The 19,237-nt window shown below is 55.8% G+C and overlaps 5 protein-coding genes across 5 annotated transcripts; 2 read left to right on the top strand and 3 right to left on the bottom strand.

Moving 5' to 3' along the window:
* Window positions 1-2,033: 2,033 nt before the first annotated feature.
* Window positions 2,034-4,183, top strand: LRO1 (phospholipid:diacylglycerol acyltransferase; the record flags this gene model as incomplete). Its single annotated transcript, XM_049251313.1, has 3 exons — window positions 2,034-2,468; window positions 2,547-3,954; window positions 4,041-4,183. 3 exons carry the CDS (start codon window positions 2,034-2,036, stop codon window positions 4,181-4,183), a joined length of 1,986 nt encoding a protein of 661 aa, XP_049109613.1.
* Window positions 4,184-6,093: 1,910 nt separating this feature from the next.
* AUR1 (Phosphatidylinositol:ceramide phosphoinositol transferase (IPC synthase)) lies at window positions 6,094-7,511 on the bottom strand (the record flags this gene model as incomplete). The annotated part of the gene is made up of 2 exons (XM_049251312.1): window positions 6,094-6,976; window positions 7,078-7,511. 2 exons carry the CDS (start codon window positions 7,509-7,511, stop codon window positions 6,094-6,096), a joined length of 1,317 nt encoding a protein of 438 aa, XP_049109612.1.
* Window positions 7,512-11,708: 4,197 nt separating this feature from the next.
* On the top strand, window positions 11,709-12,771 carry LOZ57_002235 (uncharacterized protein; the record flags this gene model as incomplete). Its single annotated transcript, XM_049251311.1, has 2 exons — window positions 11,709-12,513; window positions 12,599-12,771. The coding sequence occupies 2 exons, from the start codon at window positions 11,709-11,711 to the stop codon at window positions 12,769-12,771; spliced, it is 978 nt and encodes a 325-aa protein (XP_049109611.1).
* Window positions 12,772-13,597: 826 nt separating this feature from the next.
* Window positions 13,598-15,136, bottom strand: LOZ57_002234 (uncharacterized protein; the record flags this gene model as incomplete). The annotated part of the gene is made up of 1 exon (XM_049251310.1): window positions 13,598-15,136. The coding sequence occupies one exon, from the start codon at window positions 15,134-15,136 to the stop codon at window positions 13,598-13,600; it is 1,539 nt and encodes a 512-aa protein (XP_049109610.1).
* Window positions 15,137-16,941: 1,805 nt separating this feature from the next.
* Window positions 16,942-17,209, bottom strand: LOZ57_002233 (uncharacterized protein; the record flags this gene model as incomplete). Its single annotated transcript, XM_049251309.1, has 2 exons — window positions 16,942-17,011; window positions 17,088-17,209. The coding sequence occupies 2 exons, from the start codon at window positions 17,207-17,209 to the stop codon at window positions 16,942-16,944; spliced, it is 192 nt and encodes a 63-aa protein (XP_049109609.1).
* Between the last annotated feature and the right edge of the window lie 2,028 nt (window positions 17,210-19,237).

The raw sequence follows: 19,237 nt of genomic DNA, 5'->3' as shown, positions 1-19,237 counted from the left end.
TCTCGCCCACCACTCAGCTCAGTCTTGCTCGATTGCTTTTGTCGTTGCCTGGAAAACCACCAGCCTGTGCTCCTTTGCTTGCTACGGTCTCCTCAAAGAGAAAGGACACGTATATCGGTCCCTCCCCAACTTCGGGAGTTGACAGTCATCAATTTCTTATCGCCGGTCTGATAAGCACCCTCCTCAAGCAACGTCATTTCTCTGCCTTGCTTTGCCTTCGAAGATTCCAAGGGCAGCCCCGGTTTCTGTGCGGCCATCTTCTCGCCCTGAAACTAAGCCACTGGCCATAAGACACGCGAAGCGGAGCTACACCGCCCTGCCACATCCATCCGCCCCTCAGACCAGCGGTGATTTGCGGCTGTGACCTTCCACCGCAGTATCTGCGTGAACGAGCTACCAACGTGGTTACCCTGGAACTATTTCTCGTTGCCGTGCGGCTTGGGGATCTTCAGGGAACGGGTGTTCGAACTTGTTCGGCGGGAGCACCGCCCACCTTAACCTTACCCTCTCCCCCGCCTTACTGAACCATCACCCCCCCCATTACATCACTCGAGCGTCTATTTCCCTTCCTGTGTTACGGAAGAAGGCCTTACAGCTTTGCGGCCCATCTCGACACCTCACACCTTTCACTACTCTGTACTGCTCTTACTAAATACCAGACCATCGCCTGTTCTGACTGACGCTTCATTTTTCTTACTTTGGCCGATCTAGGTCGTGGTGCTATTGTCTTATTTTCTGGGAAGGTAGGAGAGGCGTCATCGTAATGGGACTCGCATACAATACCTACATCAGTTCCAACAAAATATTCGGATGCAAGAATTGCAAAACCCATCTTGCTGACTACCATGACATTATAAGCCGGGTAGGCGATGAGCTCATTGTTGTCGTCCTAGAGGCAATAGCTGCTGACATCAATATTGCTCTAGAATTTCCGCGGTCAACATGGCAAGGCCTATCTCTTTAACCTCGTTGTTAATGTCAACCAGGCCGAGCCGGCGGAGCGGAGTATGACCACCGGCCGGCACGTCGTCCGAGACATCATCTGCAGACAGTGCAAAGAGACGGTGGGCTGGAAGTACGACAAGGCGTACGAAACCAGCGAAAAGTACAAGGAGGGCAAGTTCATCTTAGAGGCCGAGCTGCTTTGCGTGGTTTACTAGACGTCGCTTGGGTCGCTTAAGCATCGCGTTTTACTTGCTTTTCCTATCCACAAACCTGGTTGTACTCAGGTCTCAAGACACAGCTCATTGTCTTGCAGCATAATCGAAATCCGGGCTCATTTACCACTCTTTTCCCCTTTAGGAGTTGATCTGGAATCCTCAGCAGGCGTTAGCGGGCTTAAGATTGGTGGTCGCTGGTGTTTGTTTCGCCGATACATTGGCCATTTCCATTCAATATTTTTTTCACAGTCATCGGCATGGGCTTGAGGATTGAATGGGGTTGTTCTTCTGGTTTCATCTCACGTCTTCACTCGACTTTTTTTGCGTATTCGCAATCCTGCAGATTTCGGGGTGGCACATATTACATCCATTTTTATTTAGCAGCCCGTAGTAATTGCAAGACAAAGATCATAATGACACTACTTTCTTTCTCGACAATCCACCGGGTCCTGGTACTCCGTATGCTTGTTCAAGTTGTCAAGCGCGCTTCAACAGAGGCCGCAACAAAGAAACTCAGCAAGGTGCCGATCGCATGCTGAGACATGATGCAATGCCATCACCCTCCAGCGCGAATCCCGCAGAAAACAACAGAGAAAAACAGCTGCAGCTTCGCCTAGACCAGGCTTTTCGCTTCCGGCGCCTCTTTCTCCCTGCAGGTGAGCTTCCCTTTTGCTCCGTCCCAGCAATCGAGGTTGTGCTTTCTGTCGCGATCAGCCGGCCGGTTGCATGCGCAGCCACACGGCGGATTCCACACCACGACGGCGGCGACGACGACCACCACCACCACCACCCTCAGATCTTCGCACTCCTTGTGGCAATCGCGTTCTGTGTACTTTAAGAAAATGATATAGCCTAGTCTTCTCTCGTCGCGCCATGGCTACCCTTCGACGTCGATTCGGCGAGATCTTTAGCTCCAGCTCTTCAACCTCGAGTCCTCCCGCCACCGGCGCTGGTACTGCGGAATCCCCGCCACATGACACTCCTGATGATGCCTACGACGGTGCAACGACGACGCTTAATGAGAAGGAAAATAGGAAGAGTGATGCAAGAAGAAATGAAACCCTCGAGGCCTCGCTGATCGCGAGCAGCCAGCAGCAACAGCAACCACACGAATGTGCTCCTAAAAGGAGGAGTAAACGACGAAACGGACTTATATTCGGGCTGGGCGGCCTGTTTGGGTTATGCGTTGCCCTGTTTTTCGCGAATCACAATGAGGTTATTAGTTTGGATGGGCTGATGGATTTAAATCTCGATTCGTTGATTGATGTTATACCAGCAGGTATACTCAAAGACGCGAGTGAGTTCTCGGTACGGTTTGAATTTCTACAAATTTTCCCCCCTTGCGTTCAGACGCGATATTCTTTCTGACTTCTGTTCCTGGCATAGAAGCAAGAACGCGACGCGATCAGCTCCGATGCGTTTTCCGTTGGCCTGAATCTTCAGGCCCAGGGCCTCCACGCACAGCACCCGGTCATCATGATTCCAGGGGTAATATCAACGGGGCTGGAAAGTTGGGGCACGGACGAAAAGTCTCGGCAGTATTTCCGCAAACGGCTATGGGGAAGTTGGACCATGATGAGAGCTTTGGTGCTAGACAAGTCGGGCTGGAAGCAGCATATTATGCTGGACAAGAAGACGGGGCTAGACCCGCCGGGTGTGAAGCTTCGCGCTGCGCAAGGGTTCGATGCCACGGATTTTTTCATAACGGGATACTGGATCTGGAACAAAATCCTGGAGAACCTTGCGACGATTGGGTATGATCCCACCAACGCGTTCACCGCCGCCTACGACTGGCGGCTTTCATATATTAATCTCGAAACGCGTGATCATTATTTCACCCGGCTGAAGAGCCATATAGAAGCAGCTGTCAGGCTGTCAGGCAAAAAGGTGGTTCTGGCTTCGCACAGCATGGGCTCACCAGTTGCCATGTTCTTTTTCAAATGGGTGGAAAACGAACATCACGGTGGTGGAGGGCCGCAATGGGTTGACAAGCACATTGACTCCTGGATAAATATTAGTGGCTGCATGCTTGGAGCAACGAAGGGCCTGACAGCCGTTCTATCTGGGGAGATGAGAGACACAGCTCAGCTCAATGCCTTTGCGGTATACGGCCTAGAGAAATTCCTCTCCAGGGATGAACGAGCAGAAATATTCCGCGCAATGCCAGGAATATCCAGCATGCTACCCAAAGGCGGCGACGCGGTCTGGGGCAACGGTACTTGGGCCCCTGACGACCTGCCCGGGCAGAACTTCACCTACGGAAACTTTCTCTCCTTCCGGGAATCCAACTCGTCCTGGACCAAACACAACCTCACCGTCGACGCCAGCCTGAAATACCTGTTCAACCAGTCCGAGCCGTGGTTCCGCGACCAAGTGCACCGGAGCTACTCGCACGGAGTCGCGCACACGCGCAACGAAGTCGAAGCCAACGAGGCCGACCCGCGCAAGTGGCTCAACCCGCTCGAGGCGCGGCTGCCGCTCGCGCCCAACCTCAAGATCTACTGCTTCTACGGCGTCGGCAAGCCCACGGAGCGCAGCTACTTCTACCGCGACGACAACGACCCGCTCACCAAGCTGCACGTCAGCATCGACACGTCCGCCACCAGCGGCGACGCCATCGACCGCGGCGTGGCCATGAGCGAGGGCGACGGCACCGTGAACCTGATGAGCCTGGGGTACATGTGTGCCAAGGGGTGGTCGATGAAGCGCTTCAACCCCGCTGGCGTGAAGGTGAAGGTGTACGAGATGCCACATGAGCCCGAGCGGTTTTCGCCGCGTGGCGGGCCGAATACTGGTATGTTTGTTTCTTTTTTTTTTTTTTTTCATCAAGCTCTCTCCCTTCTCTACTGCATCTTGACACTAACACGGGCTATGCGCAAGGCGACCATGTCGACATCCTAGGCCGGTCGTCGCTGAACGAACTAATTCTTCGCGTGGCCGGCGGCAAGGGGGACGGTATTGAAGAGCGGTTCGTGTCGAAGATCCGCGAGTATTCGGATAGAGTGAAGATATACGATGATTGAAGGCGGATCTGGACTATACTTAGAGTACATGCATTCTGGGCAGCCAGGCTATGGGCAAAGGAGTGGAGTTATTGATTAGAGGATTACCGCAAAAACATAAAAAAATTAACTCATAAGCAAGATAACAGGTTAGAATTATTGCTAGATGGGAATGATAATTGGGTATTGCGATGGCGCAGCTGGGGCAGGACTGGGAGCCACGGGGAACCTATATACCCTTTTTATGTCGTTTTGAAGTGAGTGCTGTTTTGTGCAGAGGATGTGTGTCTGATATCAGAGTACAAGCATTTATGGATAGTGTGTATTATATTGTTATTCTTACAGCGGATGGCTCTTTTTGTGGACTTTTTTTCTTTTCCCTAAAAATCAGATAGCTATAGAGTAGTGAGCGGATAATAGCAATTGTAGCAGATACCATGACACTACAACCCCTATATTGCCCCAGTCCTACAAGAACTCGCAGATATTTGAGAGGGAGCATGAGATTCATTCATTGAATCATAATTTATGGAATATTGTTGTGTACATAAAGGTATCTCTAACACGAACAAATATTGTTCACTTGCCCACCACAGTCACAAGGTGATTTCCACACAGCAGGTGATACAAGACAGAGTGGGAAGCGGGAGAGAGGGCAAAGAACAAAAAAAATACAGCAAAAATACAAAAAAGAAAAAACCACTATCCACACATAATTAAGGCGACAACAGCCAGTATTACCAATTAGCTATTAATGGCAGTTAAGATATTAGCAGCCAATAGCACAATAAAAAGAAGAAGACAAATCCATACTGCCAGGGAACTGTGTTGGCAAACCACACCTCTCGCAACGGTCATGCCATATGCAGATAATGTTCTTGGCAGGCGGCTATCGCATTCTCCGGTGATTCGCTTACACCAGCCCCACGTATTGGAGCAGGAGTAGTGGGTCCGCAAAACACAGATGACCAAGGAGTATGGCAATAATACACAGTTCACCAGCAGCAAGACGAGAAGTGAAAGTGAAACAAGGCGGCATTGGTGCACTGCAGGGCTGTAGTATACTTGCGGCCCTCAAACACACCAATACCGTGCTTCATCTTGAACATGCAGTAGCAGCTTTGGCAAGTGCAGCAAAAAAATAAACAACTTTTTTTTTTGAAGCGAATGTGGTTTTGAAGCGAATGGAAGATGTGACGATCCCCGTGTCACACATATCTATGGGTGCTCATGTCCATGATCCGAAACGAACGCTATCAATGCAATTCCATCCCATGTACCAAACTCCCCAAGCCAAATTTTGGCCATGAGCACAGCGAATGTAATGTTGAAAAATAAAAAAAGGGATTCCAGTAGTCCGCTTTCCTCGTGGAAATGCGCCGAGGGATATACGCCATTGAACCAGTAAAACTAGTGTCGACAGGTGAAATATTTCGTGCATTAAAAATGTATACCAGCGAAAACCGACGGTATGTATAACGAAATAGATGGAAATAGATACTGCGGTAGGTGAGACTGTCAGTCGCAAATGGAGAAACAGGGCAGATGACACCACGACAGCCAACATGTTGCCATTATCGGAGGTCGAAGATGCTGCATTAAAAATTATAGCTGTTGCGTATCCTTTCGATTCCCAGAGAACTTATTCGTCGTAAATTATCAAGGAGATTGAAAATCCAGAAAAAACAGGTCGCTATGAGTGGTATCCAAACGACAGCGCCGAAACCAGGCTGCAGTCGTGAGGTTCGGCCGCGAGAAGAAGAGGTAGCCAAAAGAAAGAAAGAAAAAAAGGGTAATTAAATATTTTTATCGCTAAAGAGTCATAGGCTTGCGCTAAGCCAAAAGAAAAAGAAGAATAACATAGCGCTTCATGGATCGTGTCAATTGGTAAGTCGTGAATGGGTGACTTGAGTGGATGTAGTCAAGATATGTCATCGACCAGCCTCAAGATCGGCATTGGGGCTAAGAGCATCGCCGTCCCAGATCGACTGAGATTCATCAACTGGACTCAGAGAGCCAGAAGAAATCGAAGAGGAAGACCCGACGGTCCATTCGTCGCTGTCCGATTGGAAGTCCCCACGGAGAGTAGCCAAGTCGTAGTTGTAGGAGTCGAGGCAATCGCCAAACTCGACATAATCGTAGTCCCACCTAAGAGGTTTATCATGTTGAACGCGTGGGATAAACCTTGATTTGGCGTAATAAAACGTGAGAGCTGCCAACAGACTTCCGCCAACCAAATCGACCGCATAGTGGTGGGACAGGTACATGGTGGCCCACCAAATCCAGAGAGTGTACGCAATGAATGCAGCGCGGAACTTGGGGAACAAGAGGCTCATAAAGAGCGCTTCAATGGTCGCGTTCGCAGCATGGAGGGACGGGAAGGCACCAAAGGGGACGGGCGAGGCCGTGAAGCCAGACGTGTACATATCGAAACCGAGAAGCTCGTCAATGCGTGCGAGGCCGGCAGGAGATCCAGGCATGCCGTAGTGCGCGGGAGCCAAGCCATACATATTCCCATACCAGGGAGGGGAGCATGGGAAGAGGAATTGAATCAGAGAGCCGATGACATTCATGTATCCAAAGCTTCGGGCGAAGATCGGGGTCAGTCCGGGAGGGCCGAAGATGAAGCAGATCAAAGAGCATACTGCAGGTGCCCCGAAGTGCATGATTCCGTACGGTAGCCATGCCAGAATATCCAGAACAACATGTTTATGCGTGGACAGGATGTTGCTGAGATTTGCACCGTAGAAGATGTTTTCAAGCGCGGGGAGCACGCGGACCCAGATAGGCGGTCTCCAGCTGCTAGGGATGAATCTGAAGACGACATAATTAGCCTTACATGTGCACAGCTTGCACGGTCCTCTGAACAACGCTGTGCTCGGCGGAACCTCTAGGGCGTGAAACAGGCCACTTACTGCATTCCATACCACGGGATCAGCCACGCAAAAATGGGCAGGGCCGGAAGCAGAAACTGGCACGTCACGGGAAGAATGAGACCAATAATTATAGCCAGAGACACTAATGTTTTTACAAGAGGACCAGGAGTTTCGATGATCGCTAATGAGAAGATGCCCAGAAATACCAGCACGAGATACTGTCCATCATAAACGGTCCAGCGATGCGACTGTAGCGCCTTCAGCGTGTCCAGGGGCGAGAAGGAGGTTTTCAGCGAGGTGATGGAGGACGACGGCGCCAGGCGACTGCGCAGCTTGGAGCGAATCTTCCGGCGGATGCGATGCGGGAAGAGCAGCTGCAGCGACCGCCAAGGAAACATGATGGTGACCTTGCCCAGGTACTTTTGCGAATTGTCCTTCCATGACGGCAGCGAGGCATTCAGCACACCAGCCATGTTGACGACCTGGCGTTACCCGGTGAACGACGCCGTTGCGGGTGTTTGTGTGTTTTTTTTTTTTGAGTGTGTGTGTGGGCGTGTGTGGGTGGAGATGAGGTCAACAGATCGCCGAATTGGGAAAACGTTGGGGCAAGATGCGACAGGTCGAGGGCAGCGTGGTGGTTAGGGGGGAAGCGGGTGGCCTGTCGCGGGCGTGGGAAAGGGCCAGGCGGCAGCGAGGCGGCGGGAGGAGGGACCCTTTTGAGCAGGCCACGCCGTGTGCGATCGGGACAGCGCAGTGACGTGCAGCCAAGCCAGGATGACGGAAATGGAGATTGGAGAGGTGACGGGGCCGAATTGGGGGAGGGCGAGCGAAAGAGAGACGACAGGAGAGAGCGGGGGGGGAGGAGGGCAGGGGAGCGGGAAGAGGGCGAGAGCGAGAGGGAGGGAGGGAGAGAAGCGAAGATTAATAGAAGAGAGAGAAGAAGAAGAAGGGAAGAGAAGAGGAAGAAGGGGTGTTCTGAAGCGAAAAAGAAGCAGAGAGAGGAAGGTAAGCGTGGTAATTTAAAAATTACCAGGCCTGAAACTCTCGTACGGCGCGTATCGACGATCGCAGGCCAGGCGCGCGCGCCGCTGATTGGCCCGGTGTTTGATTACGGGGAGGGTTCTGGTATTGGCGTACGGTACGGAGTACAGGAGTACCGGTACCGAAACACCAGGCCAGGCCAGCCAATGCGGCGGAAGTCGCGGATCTCGTCCAAGCCTGCACATCCAGTGCATGATCGGCTGGCACGGCGGACCGTCTGACGGCGTTTTTTTTCTTGTCCATGCTGGGCGCAGGCTGTGTCCGCGCGCTGTGCCGTCCTCAAAGGAGACAGAGCGGGACGCGCGAACAGTTGAGGTTTTTTTGTATTTTGTTGGTAATTTTTTTGTCACCTTGTGCCATGACAGCGCAACGGGTGCCCAAGCTTGTGCAAGCTCAAAGCTCTCCCTTGCGTAGTGAGCACATGTCCATGCGTTCGCTTGCCGACCGGGGAGGGGAGGGGGCCAGGTGGTACAGGGTCACCGCCGGCCAATCAGCGGCCCGGAACGCGGCCAAAAAGCTGCATCGGCCCCACCGGCTGCGCTCTGAGTGGCTATCGCAACGGCTCTTAGCGCCGATCACGCGGACGCTGATTGGCTGACGAGGGGACAGGCCCAAAAAGAACCGGCAGAGCGGCTTGGCGCGCGTAAGAGCGTAATTTTCGGTACGCGCCGTACTCGTACCACGGCGCCAAGCATGGGCGTAATGGCGCGCCGGACTCAACCAAACCCGGGGGGGGCGTGGCTGGGATGCTGGGAAGATGTGAAATCACGGCCCGGCCAGGCATCTGCGTTTCACTGCGCATTTCTCCATCGAAATGAGGTCCCGATCCTTTCACGGCATCCTTCGCCATGGATGGCCACCTGCGACGGAACGCCCAAGCACCACGCCCCGTACCTCCCGACGGAGCATGGAAGGAGGACGCAGTACTCCGTAGGTAAGGACCGGCACCACCGCCCCAAGACGTCACTCCACCAAAAAAAACCGCATGACATGACAGGCTCGCGAAGCAGGTCGGATTCGGACAATAATACATATCTAGCCCCAGCGCTGACGCTGAAGCTGAAGCTGACGCTGACGGGGTACCGCGAGCTGCGCCCAGCTGCGGAGAAGAAGAAAAAAAAAAAAGAAGAAGAAGCTGCCTGCTTACTACTACTAACTAGTAACTACTTGCTGCGCCCGTCACACGACAAGGCCCAGGGAAAAATGCTGATGCCTAAAAAATCGGGGCACACACATAAAACCGACGAACAGCAAACGACGGGGCCGCGTGCGCGTGCGCCTGCGCCCAGGCCTTTTTCGTGCTTCCCCGCCGCCGCCGCTGTCGTGGTCGTCGTTGTTGTCGTGTCGTCACCCAAATAATAATAATATTAATGGAGCCGGGTGCCGAAAGGGACGGAGGGGAGGTGGGTGGGGGGAAGTGCGTTTTTGTGCGTGGCTTATGAACGCGGTATAGTTACTCGGTACGGAGCATCGTCTTATGAACTCTGGGCTACTTAGTTTACCCACCGCTGCCGCCGCCGACGACATGATTCGGGCCGGGAGGGCTATCTAGGGGTCCTCGAAACTACAGCTACTACAGCATATGTGCACTAGTTGTGATCACACGCGATGGGGCAAAAACTTCTTGCTCAGCGCCGGGATACATTATTAGGTACGTTTCCTCGCGAGCCTGAAGAAGCTTATTGTTATTATTTCGAGCTTCTTTTTCGGCGTGTTTTGCCTCCTGAAGAGGATTTCTGGGAGATTTGGGGTGTACCAAGCATCGGCTTCCCTGGTCCCGACAGGATTGAATGCCAGAAAAGCTACCCAGTTTCCTCAAGAAATTTGACCGTTACAGAAGCCAAAACCGACAGAACAGAAATTTTAAGTATTGTTTTCTTGTTTGCGTCATTTTTGAAAAATAACAGAGTTTTTGTTTTTTTTTTCTCTTTCACAACTCCTCTCTCCATCTGGAAGTTTGCTTTTCTTGACTATGTATGGAGATACGCCGACACAATCCCGACAAGAAAAACTAAGCCCGGCAGGATAGTCGGCATTCCGAACAGGAACAAACTTCTTATTCATGACTTACACACACATTGGACGGAGTACCATGGACGAAATGGGTGTTTTCAACCAAAACATCCCACACACTCCACAGGCAAAATGGTCTTTTGCGTGCTGTAACACGCACGCAGAACACATGTCCGTGTGATTTCTTCACGGAGTCCTGACTGGTGCGTGCATTACGCAATTCGATCCCATTCATGTTATGCCCCCCCCAGCTGCAACCTGCAAATACAGGAGTAGTGATTTCGACAAGCTCCCGGCATGGTCTCAGAGCGCAAATGGCGACGATCGGCATTTTTGTTTTGGATCCAGACCCGTAGACGAAAAGGGTCTCGAGAGTCGAGGATTCCAGAACGAAAAAAATATAACGGATGCTTGGTCGATTGCGTCTGGCCGGCTTGGGCTCGGGACACACAAGGTCCTGGTGAAACGCTAGCTAAAACAATCGCAGTTGAAACCCGCCAGGCATGCTAATAACAATAATAATAATGATAACAATTATCAGGGAGATGGTTCGTTGAGACTGACCTGCCCGATACATGTCCACCGCGGTATGGCCGCCCGACGACAACCAGCACGGCGGGGCAGGTGGGCGAGCGATCAGGGGGGGGCGCTGCATCCGCATGCGTTGCAATGTCGTCTGACAGAGGCATTATTGTTATTATTTTTTGTTCTCATCTGTGAAGCGCAGGCCTCCAGACCAGCACCGAGAGGTGTGTATCATGGGCGTCTCAAGGCGACGCTTCAAACACCCAAGCGACAGGACGTATACCAGAGCACGCACAGGGGGTCGGTCGTCACTGACAGACACAGGGCATCATCGACACTGTCGAACCATAACACAAGCACATATAAGCACGAGATGAAAAAGAAAGGAAAAAAAAAAAATAGAAAAAGGAGAAAAAGGAGAAAAGCGAAAAACGAAAAGAAGAGGCGGCGCGTCCTTCGAGCAAGCTGGCAACACCAAGGCCCACTCTCTCCCCTGACGGGCAGCCCTGCGGAGGGGGACGTGTGGTGTGGCGCCAGGAGGGGAGCCGCTGTGCAAAGAAAGCCTAAGCGGAGCAAGCAAGCTCCGCCCAAACGACCGCGCGAGATAAGCCTTCTCTGGTCGTCGTCATGTCGGATCCTCAGGCGGGCTGAGCGCATTTTTAGCAGCGACCATTCCGCACTGCGCAGGTACTCCGTATACTACGGAGAGCAGCAGTGGGTGCTCGGTGTTAGCGAGGGAATAGTTAGTCGGCGAATAATAACAACCACAGCAGCAGTGCGCGCCCACGTTGCAGTCGCCAGTCGCAGCAGCAGCGGGCACAGGGTCGGTTCGACTTGCTTGAGGCGTCGTCACGTCGCAGGGTCGGGGGGCCGGCGTGCGTGGCTCAGCGCGCGACGACGCCCCGCGGCCCAACGCAGCCCGTGGCGGAGGATTGTGATTGTGGTCGTTAGGGGGCCCAGCTGATAATAATAATAAATACCGACTGCGCTGCTGCCCGCTCCCACGGCCCTTCTCTCTCTCTCTCTCTCTTTATCAAGCTCCCACACACTCCCACTCTTCACCCTCACTCCCTCTCTCACTCCCTCCTCCCATGTCCTACTACCAACACGGTCCCCCGCAGCCCCAGGGCGGCGCTCTCGGCGGCGCGCCTCCGCTGCCACCCGGCTGGACCTCGCAATGGAGCCCCGAGCACCAGCGACCCTACTACATCGACCAGTCCACCGGCCGCTCGCAGTGGGAGCCGCCCGCCATGCCCGCGCCGTCCCCGGCCCCGCCACCACCCATGATGTCCTCGCCCGCTCCGCAGATGCCTCAACAACAGCAACAGCAACAACAACCCATGCCCTCCCCCGGTGACGCGCAGCGCGCCATGGGCGGGCCCTCGCCGGGCTACGGCCAGCCGCAGCAGCAACAAGCGCCCATGGCTTCCGGCGGCGGCGGTCCACCGGGCCCCGCCCCGCCCATGCCCGCCGGCTGGACGGCCTTCTGGGACTCAAACGTGCGGCGCTGGTACGTCGAGCAGGTCCAGGGCGACCGCGGCGCGCCCGGTGGCGGGTACGGACAGCCAGCGCCACCATACAGCCAACAGCAGCCGGGCGGTGGGTATGGAATGGCGCCGTACGCAGCGGGCGCAGCGGGCATGGCGGCCGGAGGTATGGCGGGCGGCATGGCGGCGGGCGGGTATCCCGGTGGTGCAGCGGGAGCGGCGCCGGCGGGCGCGGAGGGCGATAAGAAGGAGAAGGGCGAGAAGGGAGAGAAAGGGGATAAAGGGGATAAGGGCGATAAGGATAAGAAGAAGGAAGGCATGGGTAAGGGCGCGGTGGTGGCGGCGGGGATGGGCGGGCTGGCGGTTGGTGCGCTGGGCGGGGGTCTGGCGGGCGCGTTGCTGTCTGGAGGTGAGTTGTGATATATCTCTCGTCTTGTGGTGCTAGTATGAGACTGGCTGGCTAACGAAACGCGCGCGCGCGCGTCGTGTCTTAGGCGGCAAGAAATCGTCGACGCACGAGGTCATCTACACCGACGCGGGCAACAGCTATCCCAGCTACGGCGGCGGCAACCAGCTGGCCATTGACGACTACGACGAGCTGCAGGCGCGCCGTCGCGCCGAGCAGGAGGAGTACGAGCAGGCCTGGGACGGGTCCGACTCCGACTGAAGCTGAGTCGAAAAAAAAGAAACACCTTTCTGCGAATCCCAACAAAAGAAGAAGCGCGAGCGCCTGTCTGTCTGTTCCCCTTTTTATTATCTGTTGATGACTTCCCCTGGCGCCCCTTGATCATGTCCATGTCGGTATGAAAAGCAAAAGCGCCATCTCCCAGTTTCTTCCAAGGGTATCTCAAATCTTTCTCGGGCACTGTAGATAGCCTTCTTCTTCTTCTTCCTTTTCTTCTTCTCGCATTCTTCAAAAATCCCCCACCCATAAGCGGCTCCAGCATTTCTTCCCACATCCCCGTAGGAACCCCTGTAGTTAGTGTATTTAAGCACCACACCACCAAGGCCCCCAGCGACAATCCACTCCGTGCCGCCTTGGGGGAAGGGGAAGAGAGTGCGCCAGAGGATCGAAGAGGATGCAAGGGAAAAATCCCGCGGTAGTTAGTCCAAGCCGGGGGAGGCGGCGGCTTAGCGGGCTTGCTCGGCTCGGCGAAGGCTCGGCGGGTTGTTAGGTTTTCAACGACGACGACGACGACCGATGTTCGTCTGGAAGCGGTGACTTACTCTCTATCAATGATTGTTTGGATTTCCTGCGGGTGCTGCTGCACGAAGGATTTTGAAAAGAAAATATAAAGATCGTACTATCTATCTACCCTAGTAGTAGCCCGGTTGCGACTACTACTAGGCAGAGATAGCTATGTACACACACACACACACACACACACACACACACACACACACACACACACACACACACACACACACACACACACACACACACACACACACACAGATAACCCGCCTATCAGACGGGGGGACATGACCGACTCTCACACCTTCTCCACCTTCCCTGCACCCTCGAGCCGGCTTTCCTCCTCCTTCTCCTCCGCCAGCGACGCGCTGTCCTTCTGCAGCGGCGGCGTCTGGCTGGCACCCGCCACGGCGGCCAGCTCGAACTGGCGGCCGCGCTTCTCGGGCCCGACGGCGGTGGTGACGACGATGGCCAGGGCGATGATGGCGGTGGCGACGCCCATGGTCGGGCCGTAGGCGGGCGCGGGCTTGCCCTTGGCGCCGGTGATGGAGATGGACTCAGCAACGGCGTTGACGATCTGGGCGGACGGCGACGAGATCATGTTGCCGATCTGGTAGGTGATGCCGGGGAAGCTGGAGCGGAAGGCCGGCGGCGACAGCTCGTTGAGGTGGATGGGCACGATGCCCCAGGCGCCCTGCACCCAGAACTGCAGCATGAAGCCCGAGGCCGACAGCGCGCGCTCGCCCTGCGGCAGGATCCACGCGGGGATCAGCAGCGCGCTCATGAGCGCCGACACCACGATGGCGCGGCGGCGGCCGAACCACTGCGACACGTAGCCGACGATGGCGCCGCCGACGCTGGCGCCGGTCTTCATGAGGATGCTGGCGCGGCTGGCGGCGGCGTTGTCGAGGCCCTTCTCGGTCAGCATGAAGGTGGTGTAGCTGTCCTGCGAGGCGTGGCTGTAGTAGTTGAACCAGGTCATGAGGATGATGCAGTAGACGACGACGCGCCACTCGTCGCGCATCATGCGGCGGGTGTCGGCCCAGAAGGCGGCGGCGGTGACGGATTTCTTGCCGGCGCGCTTCGCGGCCAGGAACTGCTGCGACTCGGGCAGGAAGACACGGATGACGCCGGCGAGGATGGACAGGGCGGCGCCGACCCAGAAGACGATCTTCCACGAGTCGACGCTGCCGCCGACGGCCAGGTTGGTGCAGGCGGCGAAGATGTAGCCCATGGAGTAGCCCTGCTGCAGGATGCCGGACATGAAGCCGCGGGCCTGCACGGGGCAGTTCTCAAGGGCCATGGCGATGGCGTTGCCGTACACGCCGCCCATGAAGAGGCCGAACAGGCTGCGCACGGCCAGGAACTGGGCGAAGGTGGCGCTGTAGATGGTGGCGATCTGCAGCAGGCCCAGCACGACCATGTTGAAGACCATGGGCCACTTGCGGCCCCAGCGGTCGCCGGCCATGCCGAAGACGGCGGCGCCGACGGAGCGCAGCAGCAGCGTCAGCGTGATGGCGGTGGTGATGGCGGTCTTGGAGCGGCGGTAGTAGCGCGACAGCTTGACGGTCTGGATGGACAGCGCGTGGAAGTCGAAGGCGTCGGCCAGCCACGAGAACAGGCCGACCAGGAAATACAGCCAGTCGCGCGCCGACAGCTGCCGCAGCAGCCGCACGGGGTTCTGCAGCGGTGGCGGCTGCTGCCACTCCGTGTGTGTCTCGCCGGCCGCGTTGGTGACCTCGACGCGCATCGGCCAGCGGAACAAGTCGCCCAGCGACTGGCGCGCGGACGCCAGCGTGCCTTTGGCGATGGGCTCGGCGGGCGCGGGCGTGGCCATCGGGTCAAGGAGGATAGAAAGGCGGGAGATATAAGTGTGTTTTGATGCTGCAGTCGTCAGCTCAGGTCAAGTCAGGCCGGATCTGCAGCCAGAAGAAACAGAACAGACGCAAAAAAAGAACATCAGGGGGAGCTGAAGGGTCTAATAAGACCAGCGCGTGGCGGGCGATCGCCCCGGCGGTTTCACAGCGACAGCGACGGGCAGGCTCGCCGGCGATCGACGACGACGGAGCGAGGGGGAGGGAGGGGCAGCCGCCGCGCAGCACATTCCTTCTTGCCACGCGGGCGAGACGCAGACGGGCAGAGACAGGCAGGCAGGCAGGCCGCGAGGGATCCTCTGGGAGTCGCCGGGGTCCTCGCTGGTGGCTGGCGAGAGGATGGACGGGCCAGCAGAGGCAAAGGCGAGGTCGGGGCGGCCCGGAGACGTGGACGTCAGTCAGTCAGTCAGTCAGTCAGTCAGTCTGTACGGAGTAGTGAGTAGATGCCGCGCAGGGCCCACGCGCTCCTTCGCCCGGCCAAGGCGCGCGCCGGCGGGCTTGCTGATGCTTGCGATGCTTGCGGTGCTTGCGGTGCTTGCTTGCCGGCCTGCGCGCTTGGCGGGTCGAAGGAGCAGTAGGGAGTATCCTATTAGTTACTACTCCTCCTCCTTCCCCCACGATCTGCAGCCGTTTCTCCCGCGGGCAAATCAATCCGGCCACCATCCCTGCCCTGGCACGGGGTAGTGAGTTCTGCACCCTGAAAATTTCCCGGCGTCCTGCCCATCATCCTCGTCGTCGTTGTCGCCCGTTTTTCGCTGCTAAATGCTTAATTGATTGCCGGAGCGCACACCCGTGCTCTGGCCTAGCTTTGGCGCTGGCCCCGGTAACCACCTAGTCAGCTTTGACCTGGCTAGCTCAGGGACTGGACTGCACTGGACTGGCGGTGCCACCACCACGACGACGACGCCAATCCCACCCCACGGTGATACTGTCCCGCCGGGAATTCGCCGGCGCATCCTGGGCCCGCATCCCGCCGCGTGTCGGCCACCGCCGCCAGCCCACTGCACACGCCGTTATTATTATTTTGTCTTGTTTGCTTGGGCGGGCCGCGCCGTGTGATGGCCGGGCGGAGTCGCCCTGATGATACTGTTGCCGTTGAGGGCACTGCTGGTGGTGGTGGCTCTTCGTCTCGAGCAAAAAAAAAAGGATCAGGCGGGCCGCCTGTTCGTCTCCACTGGTTAGCAAGGATAACAACAGGCGTGGTTAGCCTCTTCATATCGTCGCTGCGTCTGGCTGGCCCGGCCGCTTCGATGCTGCTCGTGAGGCGCCCGCGGTCCGTGGAGGCCAGCCTAGCTTGCGTTACTGGGGCGGACCGGGGGGAGAGCAGGGACAGGAGTGATATAGCCAGAGTGGAAAGACAACACAAACGAAATCGCTGTTCCATTATTTTCGGTGTGCGAAAAAGGACGTACACGACAACAGCAGCCATGTGGAGCAGTCGATGGCCTGGATTCATCGGAAGCACTTTTTTTTTTTTTTTGGACATCATATGAGAAGAAAAAAAAAAAAATAAGAAGAAATTGCAAGGAAGACACGGACGTCATGCCACACACGCCCCACGCCCCGTCGGCAATTGAAAGAAATCCCCGATTCTTCCCCGCCGGACCCGACGGGACTCCCAGATCGCATCGACGCTCTGCCCTCTTCTCCGTCCAGAGAGCGCAATCGACCGTCAGCAACAGCAACACGTGAGCGAATCCGCGATCCTCCTCCTCGACCGCACGGAGGGGAGGTGGGTATTTTCCCCAGACCCGAACCGACCCTACGTTCACTTCTCTCGTCTCCAGCGATACTTGAGCGCCGGCACGGTGCTGTGGTTCCAGATATCGACCAGCACACTGCAAAAAAAAAGGGAAAAGAAAGAGTAGGTAAGTGAGAAATACTAATAAATAAATAGAGCGAGAGAGAAAGTACCTCTGGGTCTTATCCTTATATTCCTCTTCGGGGATCTGGTTCAGCTCCACGGTGACCCCCTCGCGCGACAGCATGACGTTGTTCTTCTCCATCTGCTTCTTGGTGTGGTGCGTGACGTCCATGACGATGTTGTAGACCACCAGCCCGACGCAGACCAGCACCGCCAGCACCACGAACAGCATCACCAGCGGGAAGAGCCGGCTGAAGAGCGTCATTGTGGAGAGAAGGGAAGATGAAGAATGAAAAAAAGGGAGTATTATGTCCGTTTCGGTGGATCGAGCCCCAGAGATGCTGCGATTCACGGCCGATCTCTTGAGACCAGCCCGTTTGTGTGTTCGCGGTGCCTGCTGGGAGGAGGGGATGAGACTTTCTTGGGGAAATAATAATGTTGTTGAGAGGTGGGGGGTGGGAAATTGCACGCAGTTTGCCAGGGTAAGCTACGGCACGGGCACGGCCACGCTGGGGCGGGTTTGCTGCGAGTGTTGAGGCGCGGCAGCGGGCGTGGTGCGCTGGGCGGGTTTAATAGAGAGGATTTTGGCTGGTGAAAAGGCGAGGTGTTGTTGTTGTTGTTTCGTATGTTGCTGCCTTGCGAGCAATCCCGGAGGAGAGTTGATTCACTATTATTCCGTGCCGATACGACTCGGAACGGCGGGTTGGGGCGGGTGCTAATAATAATAATAATACTCTCGACGGGATTGTTGGGCGGGAAATCGTCAAGAAAAAAAGCGGGCGCGCCGAGGAAAAAAAAAGAACTGGTCCAAGCACGACAAGACAAGAAAACAAGAAGAAAGAGAAGAAGAAGACGAAGAAGAAGAAAGAAGCCAGACAGCGCGGGCACGCCGCGCACACAAAATCAAAAAAAAACGCGAAGGATGCAGAAGTGGCTCATGTGCGCGTACGCGCGCGCAAAGGGCTGGGAGGGGGGGGGGCGCCGCCAGCCAGGGACCCCGCGGCGCTGATACGCGGAACGGCCAGCGAGAGCGGTTTTTTGTCTTTTTTTTTGCGGGTAACAGTGCCAATAAAATTTTAATATTCTTCTGGGGGAGAGGCAGGGCTGACGCCTACCTATATTTCGAATCGGGGGCGTTTCACTGTCGATCAGTGGCTGCCCAGGCTCCCCTCTGCGCCCCGCGACCTGCTTAAATCCTACGCTGTCGCTGCCAGAGTCCGGGCTAACTTAACAGTTGTTGGACTATGCGGTGCAGTGCTGTGTGTGGCTGGGGTGCGTGACTCTCTTTATCCGGTGCAACCACGGCCACAAAACATCCCCTTCTACGAGTGGATCGGCGGTGATTACGTCTCCAGCCACCTGTCGCGCGCTTGTTGGCTGGCCGGTGGCGCGCAGCTTGAGCCACACGGCAGGGGGGGTGTCTCGGGGTTACTCTAGGCACGTGCAGGGGGCTATGCCGGTCTCCCCGCGCGCGCCGCAAAAGTGCCGGGTTGGCTGACTCAGCCGCCAGCCCGCCCGACTGGCGACGTCATCGTAGACAGAACAGGGTCCCGGATTTTTGCAGGCAGTTGCTCAAGCCGGACGGAGCAAACAATTGCTATATATGCCATCGATCATCATCATCATCGCACACCAGCCCGATACCCAACTACTATTATTTATTCCAACTATCATCATCATGGGCTTTTTCATCCCCTTCCCCATCGTGTGCTTCCAGTGCGGCACCGACCAGAATCCCTGCCGCTGCAAAGTCGTCGGCCCCACTCTCGGTACGTCGTCAGCCACACCTGCTCCCCAGCCTCTTCGCAAAGGGGAAAAAAAAAAAAAGAAATATTGCTCCGGAATATTTAAACGAGAAGAACAATAATAAATAATAACGCCGGAATAACAGAGAAGCAAACGTTAATTAACTAGTTATTATTATATCCCTGCAGGGTTCGCCGTCGGCATCGTCTCCGCCGTGATCTGCTATCCCGCCTCGCTATTCTGCGGCTGCTGGGCCACCAAGACGGGCGCACGGTGAGTGCTGCGTGACTCGCTGCCTAGTAGTTAACTAGGTAATATACGAACGGCGAAAAAAAAAAAGAACACGAGAGAAAGTAGGGGGAAGCTGAAGCTGGGCTGACTGCCGTGCGTGCTAGGGTGCTCCAAATGCCCGTTGAGCTGAACGGGATCATCAGCAATGGCATTCCGTTCTAGG

Source organism: Ophidiomyces ophidiicola, assembly GCF_022830035.1.
Source record: "Ophidiomyces ophidiicola strain CBS 122913 chromosome Unknown scaffold_6, whole genome shotgun sequence".
NCBI lineage: Eukaryota > Fungi > Ascomycota > Eurotiomycetes > Onygenales > Onygenaceae > Ophidiomyces > Ophidiomyces ophidiicola.
The sequence above is the reverse complement of the archived record's forward strand: the minus strand, read 5'-3'. Positions and strand labels throughout refer to the sequence as shown.